Source organism: Colius striatus, chromosome Z (assembly GCF_028858725.1).
Source record: "Colius striatus isolate bColStr4 chromosome Z, bColStr4.1.hap1, whole genome shotgun sequence".
Taxonomy (NCBI): Eukaryota; Metazoa; Chordata; class Aves; order Coliiformes; family Coliidae; genus Colius; species Colius striatus.
Genome location: NC_084790.1, coordinates 14,184,603 through 14,203,424, shown reverse-complemented (window position 1 = coordinate 14,203,424; position 18,822 = coordinate 14,184,603). Strand labels below are relative to the sequence as shown.

Here is an 18,822-nt window from a genome sequence, read left to right as displayed (position 1 = left end):
CCCAAGGGTGATTTACCAGACTCCAATTTTAAGAAGACACAAATTGGAATTTGTGTCCTTTATTTGAACAGGAATTATATCTTCCTGAGAAACTCACCGTCACTGCCTATACGAGTCAGATTTGGATTCTTGGAAGAAAAAGTATGCATTGTCTTCCTCAGACTTTCATGGAACATGCCATTTTTCTCTGCTAGACTTAGATATTTCCTATACTCCAGACAGAATCCCAGTAGAATTAAACAGAAAAAACCCACATTTGTAGATAACACATGTAAATACTAACCACTTTTCTGAACACAGTACATAAAAGCAAATCTACAATAAACCCAAATTTCTTCTCTTACATTTAAAGTGAGGGTCTAGCACAGCATGAAGACTTGTGGGTTGACATTGGGCTGTCTTCTCTTCCAGACACCGTATCCTCGAGAGGAATGGCTAGCACCTTCTGCCGTCTCCTGGCTGGCCGTACAACCGCTGCACTCTTTGCAGCCGCAGGCACGGGGGTGCTAACCACTGGGTACCTCCTCAACCAGCAAAATGTGAAGGCTGCTGTTCATGAAAAACGAAAGCTCTTCCCTCCGAGGTAAGGACTTAGGGCTGGGTGGTTGGTTAGTTGGCTGGGCATGGCAGCCCATTAACTGGGACACAAGTAACATTTAATGCTTTGGAGGAGAAAGATCCCTGTCAGAGCTGCAGAATTCTCATATAGCCACACCAGCTACGTGTCTGTCTGTGGGCTCTGTGATCTTAAAGCGAACACATCTAATTCATAATCTCAGTTTTAGGTGACACCAACAATGGCCTTCAAGACCACAAAGCAGGGATGTGAGATAGTATCAACATCCAAGAAAACCCTTTGCAAAACAATGACAAGCCTAAGAAATGTTTCAAATTTTAGGCAATGAACCATATTAGTCCTTATTTTACCTCATCAGGTATAAAATGCTTTGAAGCTCAGTCTATTAGACTGGCTGGCTGTACAGATTCTACTGTTAGGCAACATGAAAATATTTTCATCATGGAAGTGGGAAAGAAATCTCCTGTGTAGCTGCTGTGCTCAAAATATTCCTAAGCCTGTTACCACCTGGGCAGCTGATGATCAGAAACTTCTTCTATGTAGATTGACTTTGCTGGTCATACTTGTGAAAAACAACATAGCTGTGAATAGTATCCTAGTTAAAATATATTGTTATAGAAATAATAGTTGTGCATAAAGCAAATCATCCCCACTAGAAGGCAGATGTGGTCTGACTCTGTTGCAAGAATACCTTGCTAGAGCACAACATATTTATTTTCCCTGGCTTAGTACACCACATATCTTTCTGTAAAGAATTTTTACTAGTCACATACTAATTATTAAAGCAAATGTTAACATTGTAGAAGGATGAGCTTCCCAGCTGAAAAAGATCACAGTCCCACTGCAGTCCATGAAGCTGTGAGAGCACCTGGGCTGCAAATTACAGAGAATTTCTTCAGCTAAACTTAATTCATGTCATACTTGGATAAAACAATGTTAGAGCTCTTTTATTTCCAGATGAGTGTCCCAGTAGGGATTTAACAGGGCTTAGCACACTTGGAGAGCTCATTAGTATTTATTTTCCTGACAGCCCAAAGCAGCAGGAATTACAGCTGTAATTGCCTGTTGGTATGGTGGCCCACCAGTATACAACATGGGCTACTTTCAATGGCCTAAATCTTCTTCTCTTCCTAAAATTCAATGCAACATATAAACCAAGAGCTAATTATACTTTTAAACCATGCTGTGTACTCACTGTCTTGTGATCCCTTTAATAGCGTCATAAGCTAGCAAGGATTACTCTTCAAAGGTGTCATGTTAATTGCTTGTGATTCTTCTCTTCAGTGCAGACTATCCTGATCTCCGCAAGCATAACAACTGCATGGCTGAGTGCCTCACACCAGCCATTTACTCTCGGCTAAGGGACAAGATGACTCCCAATGGCTACACCCTGGACCAGTGCATTCAAACTGGGGTTGACAATCCTGGCCACCCTTTCATTAAAACTGTGGGCATGGTTGCAGGTGATGAAGAATCCTATGAGGTAAAATGTTTCCACAATATGTCATCTTTGGTTCAGTTTTTCTGGCATTTTTGTAAGACCTCGTTAGATCCAGACAGATTCCTAGTAAGGTGTGCGCTCCTATGATGTGTCCCAGACAGTACATAAGAGGCAAGTCATCTGCATCAAAAATAGTGTCTTTCCAGCTTTTCCACATCAGAAAATGCAAGAACATGAGGCATTACTGCAGAGAGGTGCCCTCCTTGATGCAACTGAAGTTAATAAGGTGTACATGCTTGAGAGCAGCTGCTATCTGCCTCCGACAGCTGTCCTGATTCCTATAACTAAACTTAGTTTACAGCAAAACTGTTCAAGCCTGAGACACACAAAATAAAGGTAAAGTGTAAATTATACTGTGGAACAGACAGAAATGAAACAAAAATATCTTCTGGGAAGTGCCAGACATCATTAAGCCACAGCTTTTGGATCATGATGAAAACTGAAGACAGACAATATTAGAATGGACAGGTTTATTTAACACTGGGATGAGGAGAAGAAGAAATAAGAAACTCCTTATTTTTATTGATCTCTGTAGTTTGATTCCTTCAGTCTTCCCGCAATGTACCTAGAAGTATACAGTGTCCTAACAGTATCCCAAACCCTGGACTGCTGAGCATAGACTGGGACATCTGACATTCTGGCCTACCACAGAATCACAGAATCTTAAGGGCTGGAAAGGACCTCAAAAGATCATCTATTCCAACCCGCCTGCCAGACAACCTGGGGAATGAACTGTTAGAGAGTAGTGTAGGGGAAAGGGACCTGGGGGTCTTGGTGAACAACAGGATGAGCATGAGCCAGCAATGTGCCCTCGTGGCCAGGAGGGCCAATGGCATCCTGGGGTGTATTAGAGGGGGTGTGGGTAATAGGCCAAGAGGGTTTCTCCTCCCCCTCTATTTTGCCTTCATGAGACTGCATCTGGAGTGGTGTGTCCAGTTTTGGGCCCCTCAGTTCAAGAGGGACAGGGAGCTGCTGAAGAGAGTTCAGTGCAGGACCACAAAGATGATGAAGGAGCATCTCCCTTACGATGAAAGGCTGAGGGTGTTGGGGCTCTTTAGCTTGTTGAAGAGGAGACAGAGGGGCGACCTCATTAATGTTTGCAGATATGTAGAGGGTGAGCGTCAGGAGGATAGAGCCAGGGTCTTTTCAGTGATGTCCAATGACAGGACAAGGGGCAATAGGTATAAGCTGGAACATAAGAGGTTCCAAGGAAGAATTTCTTCGCTGTCAACTACTCTGGTTCAGTTTACTCATTTAGATGTGCCTCTGCCACTGCTCCTCATGTTCATGAAGGTGTGGTTGTGATGAGTGTTGACATACCTGAGCCAAGTTGCTCTAACTAGGACTAGTACCCCATGGCAAGGAAGACATAGGGTATTCCTGCATGATCTAAACCCAAGAGGCAAGCTGCCACAGGACTCTCAGTGTGTTCTAGTTAGAAATATATTCTGAAACTTAATCTGGTTGCCACCACATCCAGCACTTGTCTGTGGTAACTAGAATAAGCTTGTCACTTAAGTAAGGTGCAATTGCACTTTCTCTTGTGAAGACAAGTAACCACTATAGAGCACTGTTTGAGTCAAAAGCACCTCCTCTTTTCATATTTATTCCTATCTGCACTTGCAAAGCTCCCTTTACATCTGTCACCTAGGAGCCTGGAGACTTCTCCAATGGCTGAAGCTGGTGCATTGAAGTGTTTCTATGATGCTGTAGACCCTTTATAGATTCTCTTGACTCCATAGGTGTTTGCTGAGATTTTTGACCCTGTCATTAAAGCAAGACATAATGGCTATGATCCACGAACAATGAAACATCACACGGACCTGGATGCATCCAAGGTAGGATTGAAATAAAATAATGAGACAATGAAAGCTCAGTGCTGCTTCTAACAGTGATAACAGTCAATGCAATAGTATGTTGTCCTGATTTAACTCCAAAGTACCTAATTTTAGGGTTAAGGAAAGCAGGATACCGCTCATGGCTCTGTCAGCAGGATAGCTGCACCCCTGCCTTGATCATAAGAGGGGGATCAGTCCAACTGAATTAAGCATTTGGGCCACAATCTCACTTGAAACTGTGAGTCTGTTCATGAGTTTACAGATAATCACATGAATAAGGGCTGAATGAAAGCAGAAGCTGACTCCAATATACTCACATATATGAAAGCAGATTTTACTTCTTGCTTATGATTTCCTTCATAGCTCAACTACACTGTCGTTTAGCACCTTTTGGGTCTTTCCTCTTTCAAAGGATCTTCCTTACCTGTCCCCCTGTCTCTGCCCATATCCATGTTTTAAAAAGCCATACAGATTTCTTCATATTTTGAGACCATGAAGAACTAGCTGGTTATTCTGTCATGTTCATCCAGTCAAATAAACACGTTGTTTCTAAAAACTCCTGGTGTCTGGAACTCCAAGGGGCTTCTTATATCCTGAGTATTCATGATCGCATGGAAAGGTCATCATATCAGGACAGAAAGATGCCCCTCTTTTTGTACAATGGTATTTGTTTTTTTAATAATAGACCACGAGATGGGGATGTGTGTTAACTAGTAAATAATTCTTTCTTCAGATCACCCATGGTCAATTTGATGAGCGCTATGTCCTCTCATCACGAGTGCGGACTGGCCGCAGTATTCGAGGCCTCAGCCTCCCTCCTGCCTGCAGCAGAGCAGAGCGAAGAGAAGTGGAGAATGTTGTGGTGAACGCGCTTGCTGGGCTGAAAGGAGACCTCTCTGGAAAGTACTACAGCTTGACCAATATGACTGAGAAGGATCAGCAGCAGCTTATTGATGTAAGTTTAGCTCCAGTGCTGACACCACCTTCATTTACTCCCATTTTTCTTAATCTTCATCTTTCTCTCTAGCTAAAGAGGATAATCACAGTATCAACACAGTATTTGTCACAGCCTCTCAATATTTTTAATGTAATGGCAAATCATCCAGGGTCTACGTTTTGTTTAAGTACATAACTATGCAGGTCCAAAATGTTGAGCACACGTGGCTGCTGCTGCCTCTTTAGACAAATAATGAAGTAAATTCAGGACTTTTTCTTAGTCATTTCCTTGTGCAAAGTTTGTTCTTTTACCTGTTAATAACCACTCTTACTAAAAATGAGATGAACATTATGTATTATCTGTATTGTAGATCATTGGGGTGGGGGGCTTGGATTATAACTTCTTTATGTCAAAACCACATTGATTCTAATTTCTGAGGAACAGCTGTAGTCAACTGCACCCAGGTGATCTTTTCCCAGGCCTGTAACTGCATTTAAGGACTTGGAGGATCAGGCCTATAATGAGAGTTTTCATTGTCACACAGATGGAAACACAAGAATTTTCATCATGGATTTTGTCACAATATGTGACATCAAACAAACCTTGAACGTGCATTTTAAATATCCCAAGGAATGGCTCTGCACTGTTAGCTTTATTCACAGCACATTAATCCATAACACCAACCAAAAGGGAGCTGATGAAGAAACATAACTATAACCGTGGAACTAGATGTCTCAGTCTGGGTTAACAAGGAGTTAAGAATTAATGTAAGGTCATTGTAATGTTTTTCAGTTGAATATCTTTGGTAGTATGTTTATCGACAAGATGTTGATGACTTATTGTAGGTTTTATTTCATTGTCTTTTTCAGCAGGAGAGAGTTCCTCAGAAACTAGAGGTCAAAATAGGAGAGTGGAGAATATAACTCCCTCCTGGCTTAAGGCTAAGTGCTTTGGGAAGTGGAATAGGCTTCACTGATTCAACATTTACTTTGTTTTGCTTGGATTTATGGTAACGAAAATTTTTAGAAATCAGGGCATTGAATGTTGTAACCTCAGATTCCATCTTTAACTCATACTGTTGCTAACCTCCTCCAGCATTTTAGGAACCTCTATGGTATCAGACTTTTCTCAAGCCTTTAATAAGGAAGTAAGAACTAATAATTTTTCAGCACATAGATGAAAATCATGTACTTGTTTCCTTTGGGGAAAAAAGCCTCACCTCATTTGAAAAGAAAATCTAAATAATCTGGAATATGACAAGTTGGTGGCACAGCAAGTGTTACATTTATTAAATCAGAAATAGCATCCTGTTAAGGAACAGAACAAGTCAATGATTCCAAAAGGTCAAGCTTAGCATTGACTGAATTTCTACCTTGACTTCTTGCTCAGAATAAATTACTAAATCTCTGTGCTGGAGAAATATCTTTTCAGAACTAGCATTTTTATTTTTTTTTTTTCAATCTTTAAGATCTTGTTGCCTTCTACTGCACTGAAATATGTCTGTATGCAGAAAAACCTCTAGTGCTAGCAGTCAGGTCTCTCAGAGTACCTCCCAGTGTATTAGGTCCCTACCTCCAATTCCTCCCTATATTTGAAAGGTTTTGGCAAAACATGGTCAAATTACCAATGTCAGTGCAAATCTGCAAATCTCATGAAAACCACCTGGGTAAAGTGCTTTTTGTTTTCAGCAGACAGAACCAGATTCACAAGCTGTCCTATGTGATTTACTTGTACATTGATTACCTTCACATAAAGGTATTAGAGAGAGTTACATTGCTTCCTTGAATAAACTTTAATTTTGTTTTCTCTCTCTCTTTCTCCCTTTGACCCCATTTTGGTATGCAGGATCATTTTCTCTTTGATAAGCCAGTGTCTCCTTTGCTAACATGCGCTGGGATGGCACGTGACTGGCCAGATGCCAGAGGAATCTGGTATGTTGTGTGACATGCAGAAGCTTGTGTCGAGGTTTAAATATTGTTACAAATCTCCCTGCTTGTCCTAACCTTCCAGTCACTCTATCCCCATACTCACAGCATGGTCAGTTTGCTTTAAAAAGAAAAAAACTCAAACTTTGCTTGCTTAATTTAACAACAGAACAACAGAACGGGTAAGATCTTTATATTCAAGAAGCCATCACTAATATCATCCACACAACACAGCATCACAGATATGACTCCTTCTCTGTTTTTTATCTCCATTTTCTCTATTTCCAGATTAAAATTTGGTTTTGGAAAAAGCCCAGGAGTCACCATACATTCAGCAGAGCTGAGGTTACAAAAGCAGCTCTATCACCAGATTGTAGCCATGGTGTAAGCTAGGAATCACTGGCCATCAGCTGCAGGACAATGCATTTTAAAATACTGTCCCCCTCCTCCCTATCAAGTGACAGTGTTATTTTAATTCCCAGAGCTGAAACTAATCCTTTCTTTCCAAACGAACTGGACAAAAGATAGACAGAAGATGAATTTTCTATTTTGGTCTAAGCCTGTTCCCACTTTCATAACACAGAATATATTGTCATATAATCAGAGTCACAGAATGGTAGTGTTTGGAAGGGACCTCTAAAGATTATTTAGTCCAACCCCTCTACTCAAACAGGATCACCTAGATCAGGTCACTCAGGAATATGTCCAGGCAGGTTTTAAAAACCTCTAAAGAAGAAGATTCCACACCCTCCCTGGGCAGCCTGTGCCAGGGCTGCCTCACCCTCAGAGTAAAATAGTTTTTCCTTAAGTGGAACTTTTTGTGTCCCAGCTTTTGTCCATTACCCCTTGTCTTCTCACTGGACAATACAGAAAAAAGTGTTGTCTCAACCTCTTCATGTGTACCTTTCAAATACCTGTATTAATGAGGTCCCCCCAAGTCTCTTCTTCTCCAGGCTGAATACTCCCAGTTCCCATAGCCTTTCCTCATACAAAAGATGCTCCAGTTCCCTGATCATCTTGGTGGCCCTGTGCTGGACTCTCTCCAGAAATTCCCTGTCCCTCTTGAGCTGAGGAGCCCAGAACTGAAGACTCCAGATGAGGTCTCACCAGGGCAGGGAGAGAGGGAGAAGAACCTCCCTCGACTTGCTGGCCACACTCTTCTTGATGCATCCCAGGACACCATTGGCCTTCTTGGCCACGAGGGCACATTGCTGGCTCATATTTAGTTTATTATGAATCAGGACTCCCAGGTCTCTCTCTGCAGAGCTGCTCTCCAGCAGGTCAATCCCCAGCCTGCACTGGTGCATGGGGTTGCTCCTCCCCAGGTGCAGGACTCTGCACTTGTGCTTGTTGAACCTCAGGAGGTTCCTCTCTGCCCCCAACTCTCAAGCTGACTGGGATCCCGCTGAATGGCAGCACAGCCTTCTGGGGAATCAGCCAGTCCTCCCAGTTTGGTGCCATCAGGGAACCTGCTGAGGGTACACTCTGTCCCCTCATCCAGGTGGTTGATGAAGATGTTGAACAAGACTGGCCCTAGAACCCATCCCCGTGGAACTCCACTGGCCACAGGCCTCCAACTTGACTCAGCTCCACTGATCACTACCATCTGTACTCTGTCATTCAGCCAGTTCTCGATCCATCTCACAGTCCACTCATCCAAGCCACACTGCTTGAGTTTTCTGACAAGGATGTTGTGGGAGACAGTGTCAAAAGCCTTGCTGAAGTCAAGGTAGATGACATCTGCTGCTGTCCCCTCATCTAGCCAGCCACTAATGCCCTCATAGAAGGCTATCAGGTTGGTCAAGCAGGATTTCCCCTTGGTGGCTCTGTGTTGACATCCCTCATAACCATCTTTTCCTTCATGTCTATTGAGATGGTATCCAGGATGAGTTGTTCCATCACCTTTCCAGTGATGGAGGTGAGGCTGACCAGCCTGTAGTTTCCTGAGTCCTCCTTCTTCCCTTTTTTGAATACTGGAGTGACATTGGCCTTCCTCCAGTCCTCAGGCACCTCACCTGTCCTCCACAATTGTTCAAAAATGGTGGAAAGGGACTTAGAAACAACATCAGCCAGCTCCCTCAGCACTCGTGGGTTCATCCCATCAGGTCCCATAGATTTATGGGTGTTAAGCTTGCTCAAGAGGTCTCTAACCTCATCATCATCCACCAAGGCAAAGTCTTCTTTTCTCCCAACTGTCCTACTGTCCTCCAGGAACTGGGCTTCCTGAGGGCCAGAAGTCTTGGCAGAAAAGAATGAGGTAAAGAAGGCATTCAGTAGTTCTCTGCATCTTCTGTCACCAGGATAAACTCTTTTTTTTAATCATCAGATTCACATTCTTCCTAATTGTCCTTTTGCTGCTGATGTATTTGAAAAAGTCCTTCTTGTTTTCTTTTACTTCCTTTGCCAGGTTTAGTTCCAAAAGGACTTTGGCCTTCCCCAAACAACTAGGCCCTTTTTCCACCTTACATAGATTTCTTTCTTTCTCTGTAGTAGGTCCAGTAGTTCTTTTTTATCCATGTAGGCCTCTTGCTTCTTTTTCCTGCTTTTCTACATATGAGGATACACTGATCTTGGGCTTAGAAGAAGTGGCACTTGAAGATCGATCAGCTTTCTTGGGCACTCCTACCATCGAGAATCCTATCCCATGAGATCCCTCCAAGCAGGTCTTTGAAGAGGCCAAAGTCATCTCACCTGAAGTCCAGGGTTACAATGCTGCTTGCTGTCGTGCTTCTTCCACAGATGATCTTGAACTCCACCATGTCATGGTCGCTGCAGCCCGGGTTGCCTCCAGCCTTCACATCCCCAACCAGACCCTCCTTATTCATCAGTACCAGGTCCAGCAGCACACTCCTCCTTGTTGGTTCCTCAACCACCTGTGACAGGACATTGTCATTAATATTCTCTAGGAACCTCCTGGACTGTGTGCACTTGGCTGAGTGGCTCTACCCACAAATATCAGGGTGGTTGAAGACCCCCATGAGGACCAGTGATTGTGACTGTGAGGCAGCTCTCAGCTGATTGTAGAAGGTCCCATTCACTTCCTCTTCCTCATCAGGTGGTCACACTACCCTGCCCCTTAATTCTTGCCTACAAACATTCAACCCACCCGTCACCTCATGCAGGCAGAGCTCAATGTACTCTAATTGTTCTCTCACATAGAGAGCAACTCTACTCCCCTACCTGTCTCTCCTGAAAAACAGATAGGCTTCATGGCAGTGCTTCAGTCATGTGAGCTGTAATGAGGTCATGGTCCTGTATCTGTATCCACATCTCCAGTTCCTCCTGCTTATTCTCCCGGCTGCGTGCATTGGTGTACAGGCAAATACGATACTTTCTGCAGAGGGAAAGGGATAACAGCTCTGAGATCAGTACACACATGCACTAGCAGAGGATGAGGTCAGCAGTGCAGTGAGTACATAGCATCTGCATCCATCCTGGTGTATTTCTAGGTATTACCAGATGCTTTAATTCTGAAAAAAAGAAGAAAAAAGGGCTAAAAAGGATTCTGGGGAATCATCTAGCCTACCTCCTTGCCCTAGATGGGTTCAGGAATTTCAGGGAGGATGGACCTCTGTGGAAAAACCACAACTGTTTTCCAAGCAGTGTCTGACAATACTGGTTTGTGTTCAGAAGCACAGCTGGTATTACTGCAATGAGTTAAACCTGATTTCTATTTGGGAGCAGGTGAACCTGTGAAACCTGATGACCTGCTGGAAATCTGTGAGGATTTTTGAAATTCATCAACCTTCAGATTAGTTCTAAGGTCCTCATCTAAACCTGAGGAAGAGGAAAAGCATAAAGCTGAGGCATCTCATTCATTGCTTCTGCAGACAAAGAGCAGAAGTAGCAACAATATAATTACTATACAGGGATCTCCTGAATAAAACAGACCTGTTTTTCAGCTTGTTGTACAAGTGAAATTATCAGGCAGACTGGAAAAAAAATAGTATGATCAAAAATATTTCAGTAAGCTGCATTTGGAAAACCTGCCTTTCTCTTACCAAAAAACAATGTTGTCAAAAAGAGTACACATTCTGGAAATTATTTTGCTTATGATGATCACAATCCTGTCCTTATTGTGGACATCACTGGTGGCAACAGCACAGTTTAAATGCACTCGGTATGGCCTCACTCTGTGAGAGTGAATCCTTAAAGCAATGGGCAAAGTTACTTAATTCAAGGGAGATGTGAATCAGGCCAACCTCAGACTATTTGGAAACTCTCTCCTGATCATATTTGTATGTGACAGAGGGCGAGGTAACCGGACCTTGGGTGACCAAAATGTCAGAGCACAGGCTGTTCAACATGCTCAGTGCTGCACTGGCAAACTGGAAGTGAAAAAACCCCAAAGAGAGAGATGCGTTAAAAGATCAGCTAACAGTCAGGCTTTCAGTGAATTTGAACTTTCATACTTCATGTGTTTCAAACCCGGTAACAGTCTACTGTTTGTATGAATAAGTCTGATCCCACCAATCACTTTCTACGCGCAGTAGCAAGGCTATAGTAGGAGACAGAGAAAGTGGACAAAAAGATAAGAAAAATTACCTCAGGATTGAACCTGCACTTAATAAATCCATCCACAACTGGTCTGTCTGAAGCAAGAGTAGGTATCTGCAGGCATTTTTACTTGACTGACAAGCCAGTATCACTAATACAGTGTCCAGAAGCAACGTGTCCTTGGACAAATGACTGATGTGGCGATGCAGTGCTAACAAGTTATAGAGAGGGCACTGGGTGAGTTGAGAATACAGTTAAGCAAAGACATGTTGCTTGGCCCCTAGAAGCATGTAAATGCTAGCTTTTTGTCCTAGCTGCACAGCTCTCTAAGCACAGTAAAAATTGTCCCCAGTGACTGAGCATGCAGAGCTTGATTTCTCCCTTTGCTGCACCTTCCAGCTGTGCTCATACTCAAGGACATCATGTTTTTTCTCACACAGCACCATGGCAGCATGTGCTATTTTCCCACATTTAACATATCCATAGCCCTGAAGACAGTAACAAAACTAAGGATACTGAGAATTATGGTTCAAGGCTTGTCTTTTTAAAGATATTCTTTTTTTCCCCTCCTCTCAATCAAGGCATAACAATGACAAGACGTTTCTCATCTGGATTAATGAAGAAGACCACACCAGGGTGATCTCCATGGAGAAAGGTGGTAACATGAAAAGGGTGTTTGAAAGATTTTGCCGTGGTTTGAAAGAGGTAGTATCTCAACTAGTTCATTATTCCTGTTTGTTTATTGTTGGTCTGTTGTCAACACTGCTTACTATGGTCCATACTGAATTGACATCCCCAGGAGCAACAAAATGAAGTAACACCAATCTGTATAGCAACCCACACTAATGCAGTTAAAGAAGGAAACATGGCAAATTGCAATCTGAGATATAGGGAAAAAGAAATAAATGTATTTGCAGCTTGTCCATTAAAACCTTAAGCATAGACTGGCTAAAGAAATGGCACTTTTGTACGTATTTTGAAGTATGTATTGGGCCAGTCATGGATTGCTTGTTTCATTCATTTCCCCCTGGCAAAACAACTTCTCTGGGTTTCTGGAGAAAAATCTCTCAGAAAATCCTCCCCAAGTATGGAACTAATTGAGAAGTGAAGCCCTTTCATACCACTTCACAGCCTCCAGGCAAGGAGGGCCAAGTAGAGACAGCAAGGAACTACAATCTCTTAAATGTGCAAGCAGAGGAAGTTCAGAGTATCCATAGGGAAGCTGGAGTATGTAGTGGGCTTGGAAACACAGGAAAACAAAAGCACATGAAATTTGCCTCTGTAGCACTGGGATATTTAACTGGGACCTGATAAGTTTCCAAGGCATACTTATGAGCCTGGACAGCGTGCAGGATGATGGCCCAGGTGACATGGCTTGCAGATGCTGCTCCCAGCTTTGCCTCTATCGCTGTGCCTATCTCAAGTTCAATAGATGTAGACCTCTGGACCTGATAACCAACCTATTGGTTGGATAGTATTGAGAACTATGGCCAGAGTGGGTGTTTGAGGCACGAAATTCAGTCTAGTTTCCCACCAGCAATTCTGGTGTCCCCACACAATATACGAATGATGTTAGGAGAGTCCTTTATTCTGTATCCTTCTGCAGAATGGAAGTATTCACCTATATTTGCAGAGGTTTTATGAGCATAAGTTGGTTTATGCATCTCATTCTCCTCTGGAGAAGAACTGAATTGAAATTGTATTTGGATCACAGAAGTAAGTCCAAGTGTAGATGAGTGAACAGGATTCCAGCCTGTTCAAAGGTCAACAAATCCTCATGATTTTTTCTGTAAATAACCATTTCACTCTCCTTTCTAATCTGATCAGAGATCTACTAATAACCATTATAGGCAAGTTGTATTGTCTCCTCAAAACAGAAGTGTGGCTGCTAATTCTAGGCATTTAGAAGTCAAATGTCCTCCCCTGAGGGTCATGTTATCACCTTGAAAATGATACAAAACTCAGCTCCAGCTCCTTTTGTAGGCTTCATAGAATTTGAGTCCTTTAGGCTTGTGTGTTGCAACCTTACTCTAAAAATAACCACGGTTAGAAATGCATAGCAAAAGCAGTAATTCTTATGTGAAGATATGGTTTCATGGGCTAAGGCTATACCAAACCGCCATGACAGGGAGCTGCATGATAGTGTGACAGATTCTGCAAGCCAGCAGCTGTGAGAAAACAATGACAAAATCCTTATAATATGCACTGTGGGTCCTGATACTTGATGAGTGCAAGCATATGCAACAGATCCAAATCAGACTGTACTTGTGTGTAAATTTATGCTGTTCCACTGGTGCTAGTGAAGTTCATTTTCAACGTAGATACATGGTGAGAAGAATCTCAGCTACAAGCAGGCAGCTTAAAATAAGACATTTATATGCTGTTCGTTCCTTTTTCCTTTCTTTTTCTCTTGCCATCATAGGTTGAAAGATTAATTAAAGAACGGGGCTGGGAGTTCATGTGGAATGAGCGTCTTGGATATGTTCTCACTTGTCCTTCCAACCTGGGAACGGGTTTGCGTGCTGGAGTCCATGTTAAGCTGCCCAAGCTTAGCAAGGTACCTAATTCATTTAAAAGGCTAGTGACATAAGTCAGCTCTTCTGATTTATAAAGAACAAATGAAAAATGACATCTGACAGGGACTGCAGGTTAGCAAGATGTTTAACAAGGTTCCCAGGGATAATGCACCACTAATCGAGCACACTTTTATTCTGCAAATTATTGTATTTGTCATGGAAATTAACCTACTCAGCAGACAGTTACCAAGACAGGCTGTAATAACCATCTATTTCTGCCTGTCTTTCTGGAGACGCTATTAAGTCATGGATAATAGCATTGCAATGACTGAGCACAATACACAGGGTAAAAGGTAAAAAGTTTAAACCTGTTTCTTCCAATAGGACCCTAGGTTTCCAAAAATCCTGGAGAACCTGCGTCTGCAAAAGCGTGGCACTGGTGGAGTGGACACGGCAGCTGTAGCAGATATTTATGATATCTCCAACCTGGACCGCATGGGTCGCTCAGAGGTAACCTGTGGGGATTTTTACCTTGTTTTTGAGCTCAGATCTGCACTGATATGACTTAGTCTCCCTCTGGCTGGATTCTCTCCAGCCAAGTCAGTTTTTACTCCTGATGAATCTGGTCCAATGGAAATGCCTACTTAAAGAAAAATTATTAACGTGCATCGGGTGCTTGTCAAATATTCCTGTTACGGCAATGAAAAACGTTCCATGAATGTGACTTGCTTGCATCATATGCTGAGGCTCTCCATTGAGAACACATACATGTTGGAAAGGTTTGGCTTTGGTACCAGACATCCCTCAGGATGTTTCTCAGCATCACAGCACAAACTTGTAGGCCTGCCTGCCTGCCTGCTGGACTGTCCAGCTATGACATTGTTGTCCAGTAGACCCTGCAGTGCAGTAGTCTCTCAGTGCTCTGCTGAGACACATGTCAGTTGTATGCTGGGAACTGAGCTAGCTACTGCACATTGGCTGTTACCGGCTGGACGTGCTGCAAAATGTTACAGAAAGAAGCAGTGATCACTCACTCAGGGAATCAGACACTGATACCAGGATTGGTTGAAGGTGTCATGTTCCTTTTTGTACTCAGAGCCATGCACTTTGTCCACAGCTTGACAGCACGACAAGACCAGTCCTTTCTCCTCCTAATGACTGAGGAGAAGGAGTCAGTGTCATCTTCATGTCTCCTATGTGGCACTGAGCAAAGAACATGGGAGAGCTAGGTTTAATGAGAGCAAAGATTTAACTGTCAGCTCTGAGCACTCCTTGTTTGATTGTAGGCTACAGTGAGATGAGTTTGTTTCAGACATTTGTTTTGAAGCTATTTCAGTTTGAATGAATATTTGTTGTGCCAGAGAGTGGAAATGACCCTACAGCCTGGTGATGCTGCTGGTCTCCTGGGAGGCTCAGGTCACAGACCTCATTCCAGTTTCATATTTAAGTATTTTGTAAAGCAGAACAGCACTTAAGAGCACATCTACTTAAGGACAGGGGAGAAACAGGTGTCAAAGAGTTGCAGCCTCTAGCTCTGCCTCAGCCACTTCTTTATCTTCCCTTTCTTCATGGAGACTATGATTGTGTTCACCCTTGGCCACACTGAGAAAACTGAGACAAGAATTTACCTTGCAATGTTCCTTGCAAAGTCCAGTGATTTGAGCACTCTGATGGTAGACAGGAAACAGAGGTTCAAACCTTATGTCACACATGTGTTTCACCCACCAGCTGTGCCCTGTAATCTCTCAGCTATGGTCAGCTAGGCAGGCCCTGGTGGGACTGATGTCTCCTAAGGACAATTTTTCTCCACTAGCAATGGAATACGCAATTTGGGCTCAGATGCCAACCGGATTATAGATGTCAGGATTCAAAGGCTTGCCTGCTTGCCCAGCAGCAGAATTTTAATTACCTTAGAGGCTTTGCTTCAAATTGAAACCTGATTGCAAAGAAATGTGTGTTATCAAGGTGTTCTTACCCAGAACAGCACAGCACTGACAGACTTTATCAGATTAGGTATCGATGTGGTTTGGTCTTGATATTGCAGCCCAGCACCTGAGTTCAGCCTGACTCTTGGTAGGTTTTCCAAACATGAATATAACCCTGGGATGATGCACCTGGGTTACAGTTAGATTCACGTGGCTCCACAGCCAGCCAGCTGGCTTCTCTTCTGCACACACCACGGGGTTTCTGCACCAGGACAGAGCCAAGCCAGGTCTACTGTGCTTTCTTGTTTGGACATACTCTTAAATGTTTTCATAGACAAGAGGCATTTGGACAGAGGATTAGAAATTTAAAATTCTTGAGTTTCACACAGGCATCTATGTTCCTCTGTATCTAAACTGAAATAAATATGAATGAAAGACAATTAAGCTGTATTATTTGCAAAACCAGTATGTGACAAAGACATTTATTAATATCTGAAACACCATCATGTGTGCTTTATATTAAGATAATATTAATAACACAAAAGGATTACAAGGCATAATTCATTACTGTGAGTTCTACTGACAGATGGCCTAAGCCTACAAATTTTTGATTATACAGACACTTCCACTGAAGCTAGTGATGCCTTGTACAGCAAGGAGTCAAAAGATAAGCCAATAGATAAGATACAATTCCTACCTTGAAGACTCTGAAATCTAAATAAGACAAGATAAACCCAAGGGGATGGAAATGTTTTACTATGAGACATATCTTTTTCAGTACATAATAAAATAAATTCCATCATCTGGTAAATGTGTTTGCAGAACTGAATTGTGTTCTCAAAGGTGCAGGATAAATTTGTTTGTAAATTTGCTTTGCTTCAGTTACTGGTCAATGCAAACTTAATTTTAAATTCTTTTTCTCCTGAAGGCAGCAAATTCAGACCTCTGATTTCACAACACAGCTTGTCTGTAAAAGACAATAAAATAAACTGCTAAACCACTGAAATGCTTTATACTAAATACGAATCCCTTGAAAAGCAGCAACTGTCACAATAAAGAGAAAATGGGATTAGTCTTTGCATTTGGTTTTAACAAGCCAGTCATTAAAGGTTGCTAATGAACCAATTCATGAAGATTAAGAAAAATCAGTGCTATAGCTTGCTAGCTAACACTACCACAGGGCCTGTTGTCCTCACATTTCACTCCCTGTGGAAAAAGTCTGCTGGGGACAAGGCATCTTGTACTCTTCAGCTATTTTGAAATAGATTACAAAGACATCACTACCTCCTGCCATCTAGAACTGCAAATTTTGGTGCTGCTCTGGGCCTGGAGCTAATGCCAGTCCTGTCAGTATGAATCAAGAAAACAAAGGAATGACGGATGATGTAGAACCAGCATGAATTTAGGATGGCTACCTTTGCTTCAGATAGGAGTCCTGGGCTTGGCAAAACCACTTCAGCAAAGCCAATAAGCTGGCTTTCCCCACATCAGACAAATCATGTCAGCAGGGATCATGGTCATCTGCAGGTGAACGTACGGTCCTGAGCCATGCCCGTGAAGATGTACAAGACTGAGGTTTTATGAACTTTCTCAGGTAGTCTAAAAGTCTGCAGACAACCAAGCAGTTCTGCCATTTTCTCAGTCTTGCCATGTGAAATGAGTCCTACTCCATGCCTCCAGCAGCATTCAGAGCTCTGAAGCAAGACAATTATCCTCTGCCTTCCCTTCCTTGTACCACCATCCCAATTATTTTTCATCTGACTCTGTGCTCACACAAATGCATCTGTAAGCACAGGAACAGTATGGGCTTGGGAGTTGGGGACACATAGCAAAAGCATCTACTACTTCAGCAAGTACTTCTTGGAGATGCTAAGCACCCCCAGCACTGCTGTTTTGGTTTCCTCATCCTCATACGTGACTGTGGGGAACACATCTGAAAGGCATCCATAGCTGTGCCAGATGTCACTTCCCAGCAAACATCTGGGGAGGATCCTGCACCCTCACGCTGGTCACACGTGAAAGAGGTCACTTAACTTATGTGTAAACAAGTGAGTAGAAGTAGAATTTGGTGGAAGTAACTTTGGGATTCTATTTCAAAATTTCTTCTTCTGTCAGTCCAAACTCAGAGCCAAAAGAAGGGAATTACTATGGGTTTCTGCTAGGCCAATATGACTCATACTCCCTCTGCCAAATGGTGTGTGATCTCTCATGCCATGACCCTCCTTACTTACAGCTTTACCTGTTGTTGTTGCAGTACAAGAAAATTTTCCCTTCCTCATTTAACAGCATTAACCAAAGCTTCTATTACTATTATTCTCTTCTTGTTGTAGGTGGAGCTAGTCCAGATTGTCATTGACGGGGTCAATTATCTAGTTGAGTGTGAGAAGAAACTGGAAAGAGGTCAAGACATCAAAGTGCCACCACCGCTGCCTCAGTTTGTCAGGAAGTGATCTTGCTGCTGACAGCTGTCGACTGATAGAAAATACGGCTGCCATTCTGACAGAAAAGTATCTCTGTATATCTCTGTATAAATAGCTTGTGCAATAAAACACTACCTGATACCTTCTGTCTGCTTAGATGTCTGACTGCACTGGAAGAAGATAGTCTTCTTTATTAGCTTTACTTTACTGCTTTACTAGGATGTACCCAATACAACCAGCTTGGGACACACTTTTTCTGGGAATTGCTTCACTTGCTTTCTTGCTGGGTGATAAGAAAAGTACCACCTCACTAATGCAAAAAGCACAAATCTCTCATTCTCTCCTGCATTTATACTTACAGCCATACTCGCAACACCTCCTCCAAGCACCCAGTTTTCATTCACAGAAGCGCTTCTTTCAGTGTCGGTCCAGGCAGCCAAAATCTATCAGCCTGAGGGGGCAGGCACTGTGAGGTGCTTGCTGCTTTTTCAGCAACGATTGGACACCAGAAGTTCATTGAGCAGGCAGCTGCATGTGCCTTCAGACTCTGAAGTCCACCACTTGACCTACCATCAGGAACTCAATGGTGTCTCTGCATGGGAGCTGTCTCTTCTTTGACCAGGACTGCTCTGCACACAAACTTCTTTACCGTATCATCCCAAACACTCGGACTTTTTCACTCTTGA

The 18,822-nt window shown here is 42.7% G+C and overlaps 1 protein-coding gene across 1 annotated transcript; it reads left to right on the top strand.

Annotated features, from left to right (window-relative positions):
- The first annotated feature begins 431 nt into the window (after positions 1-431).
- Positions 432-18,166, top strand: CKMT2 (creatine kinase, mitochondrial 2). Its single transcript, XM_062018493.1, has 9 exons — positions 432-583; positions 1,862-2,060; positions 3,821-3,916; positions 4,650-4,871; positions 6,699-6,784; positions 11,857-11,980; positions 13,698-13,832; positions 14,176-14,301; positions 18,047-18,166. The coding sequence occupies exons 1-9, from the start codon at positions 432-434 to the stop codon at positions 18,164-18,166; spliced, it is 1,260 nt and encodes a 419-aa protein (XP_061874477.1).
- Positions 18,167-18,822: the final 656 nt, after the last annotated feature.

Coding starts and splice junctions, on each gene's coding strand:
- CKMT2 (XM_062018493.1), top strand. CDS start 432: ATGGCTAGCACCTTCTGCCGTCTCCTGGCTGGCCGTACAACCGCTGCA. Junction 4,872..6,698: donor ATCAGCAGCAGCTTATTGAT/GTAAGTTTAGCT, acceptor TTTGGTATGCAG/GATCATTTTCTCTTTGATAA. Junction 11,981..13,697: donor TTTGCCGTGGTTTGAAAGAG/GTAGTATCTCAA, acceptor TTGCCATCATAG/GTTGAAAGATTAATTAAAGA.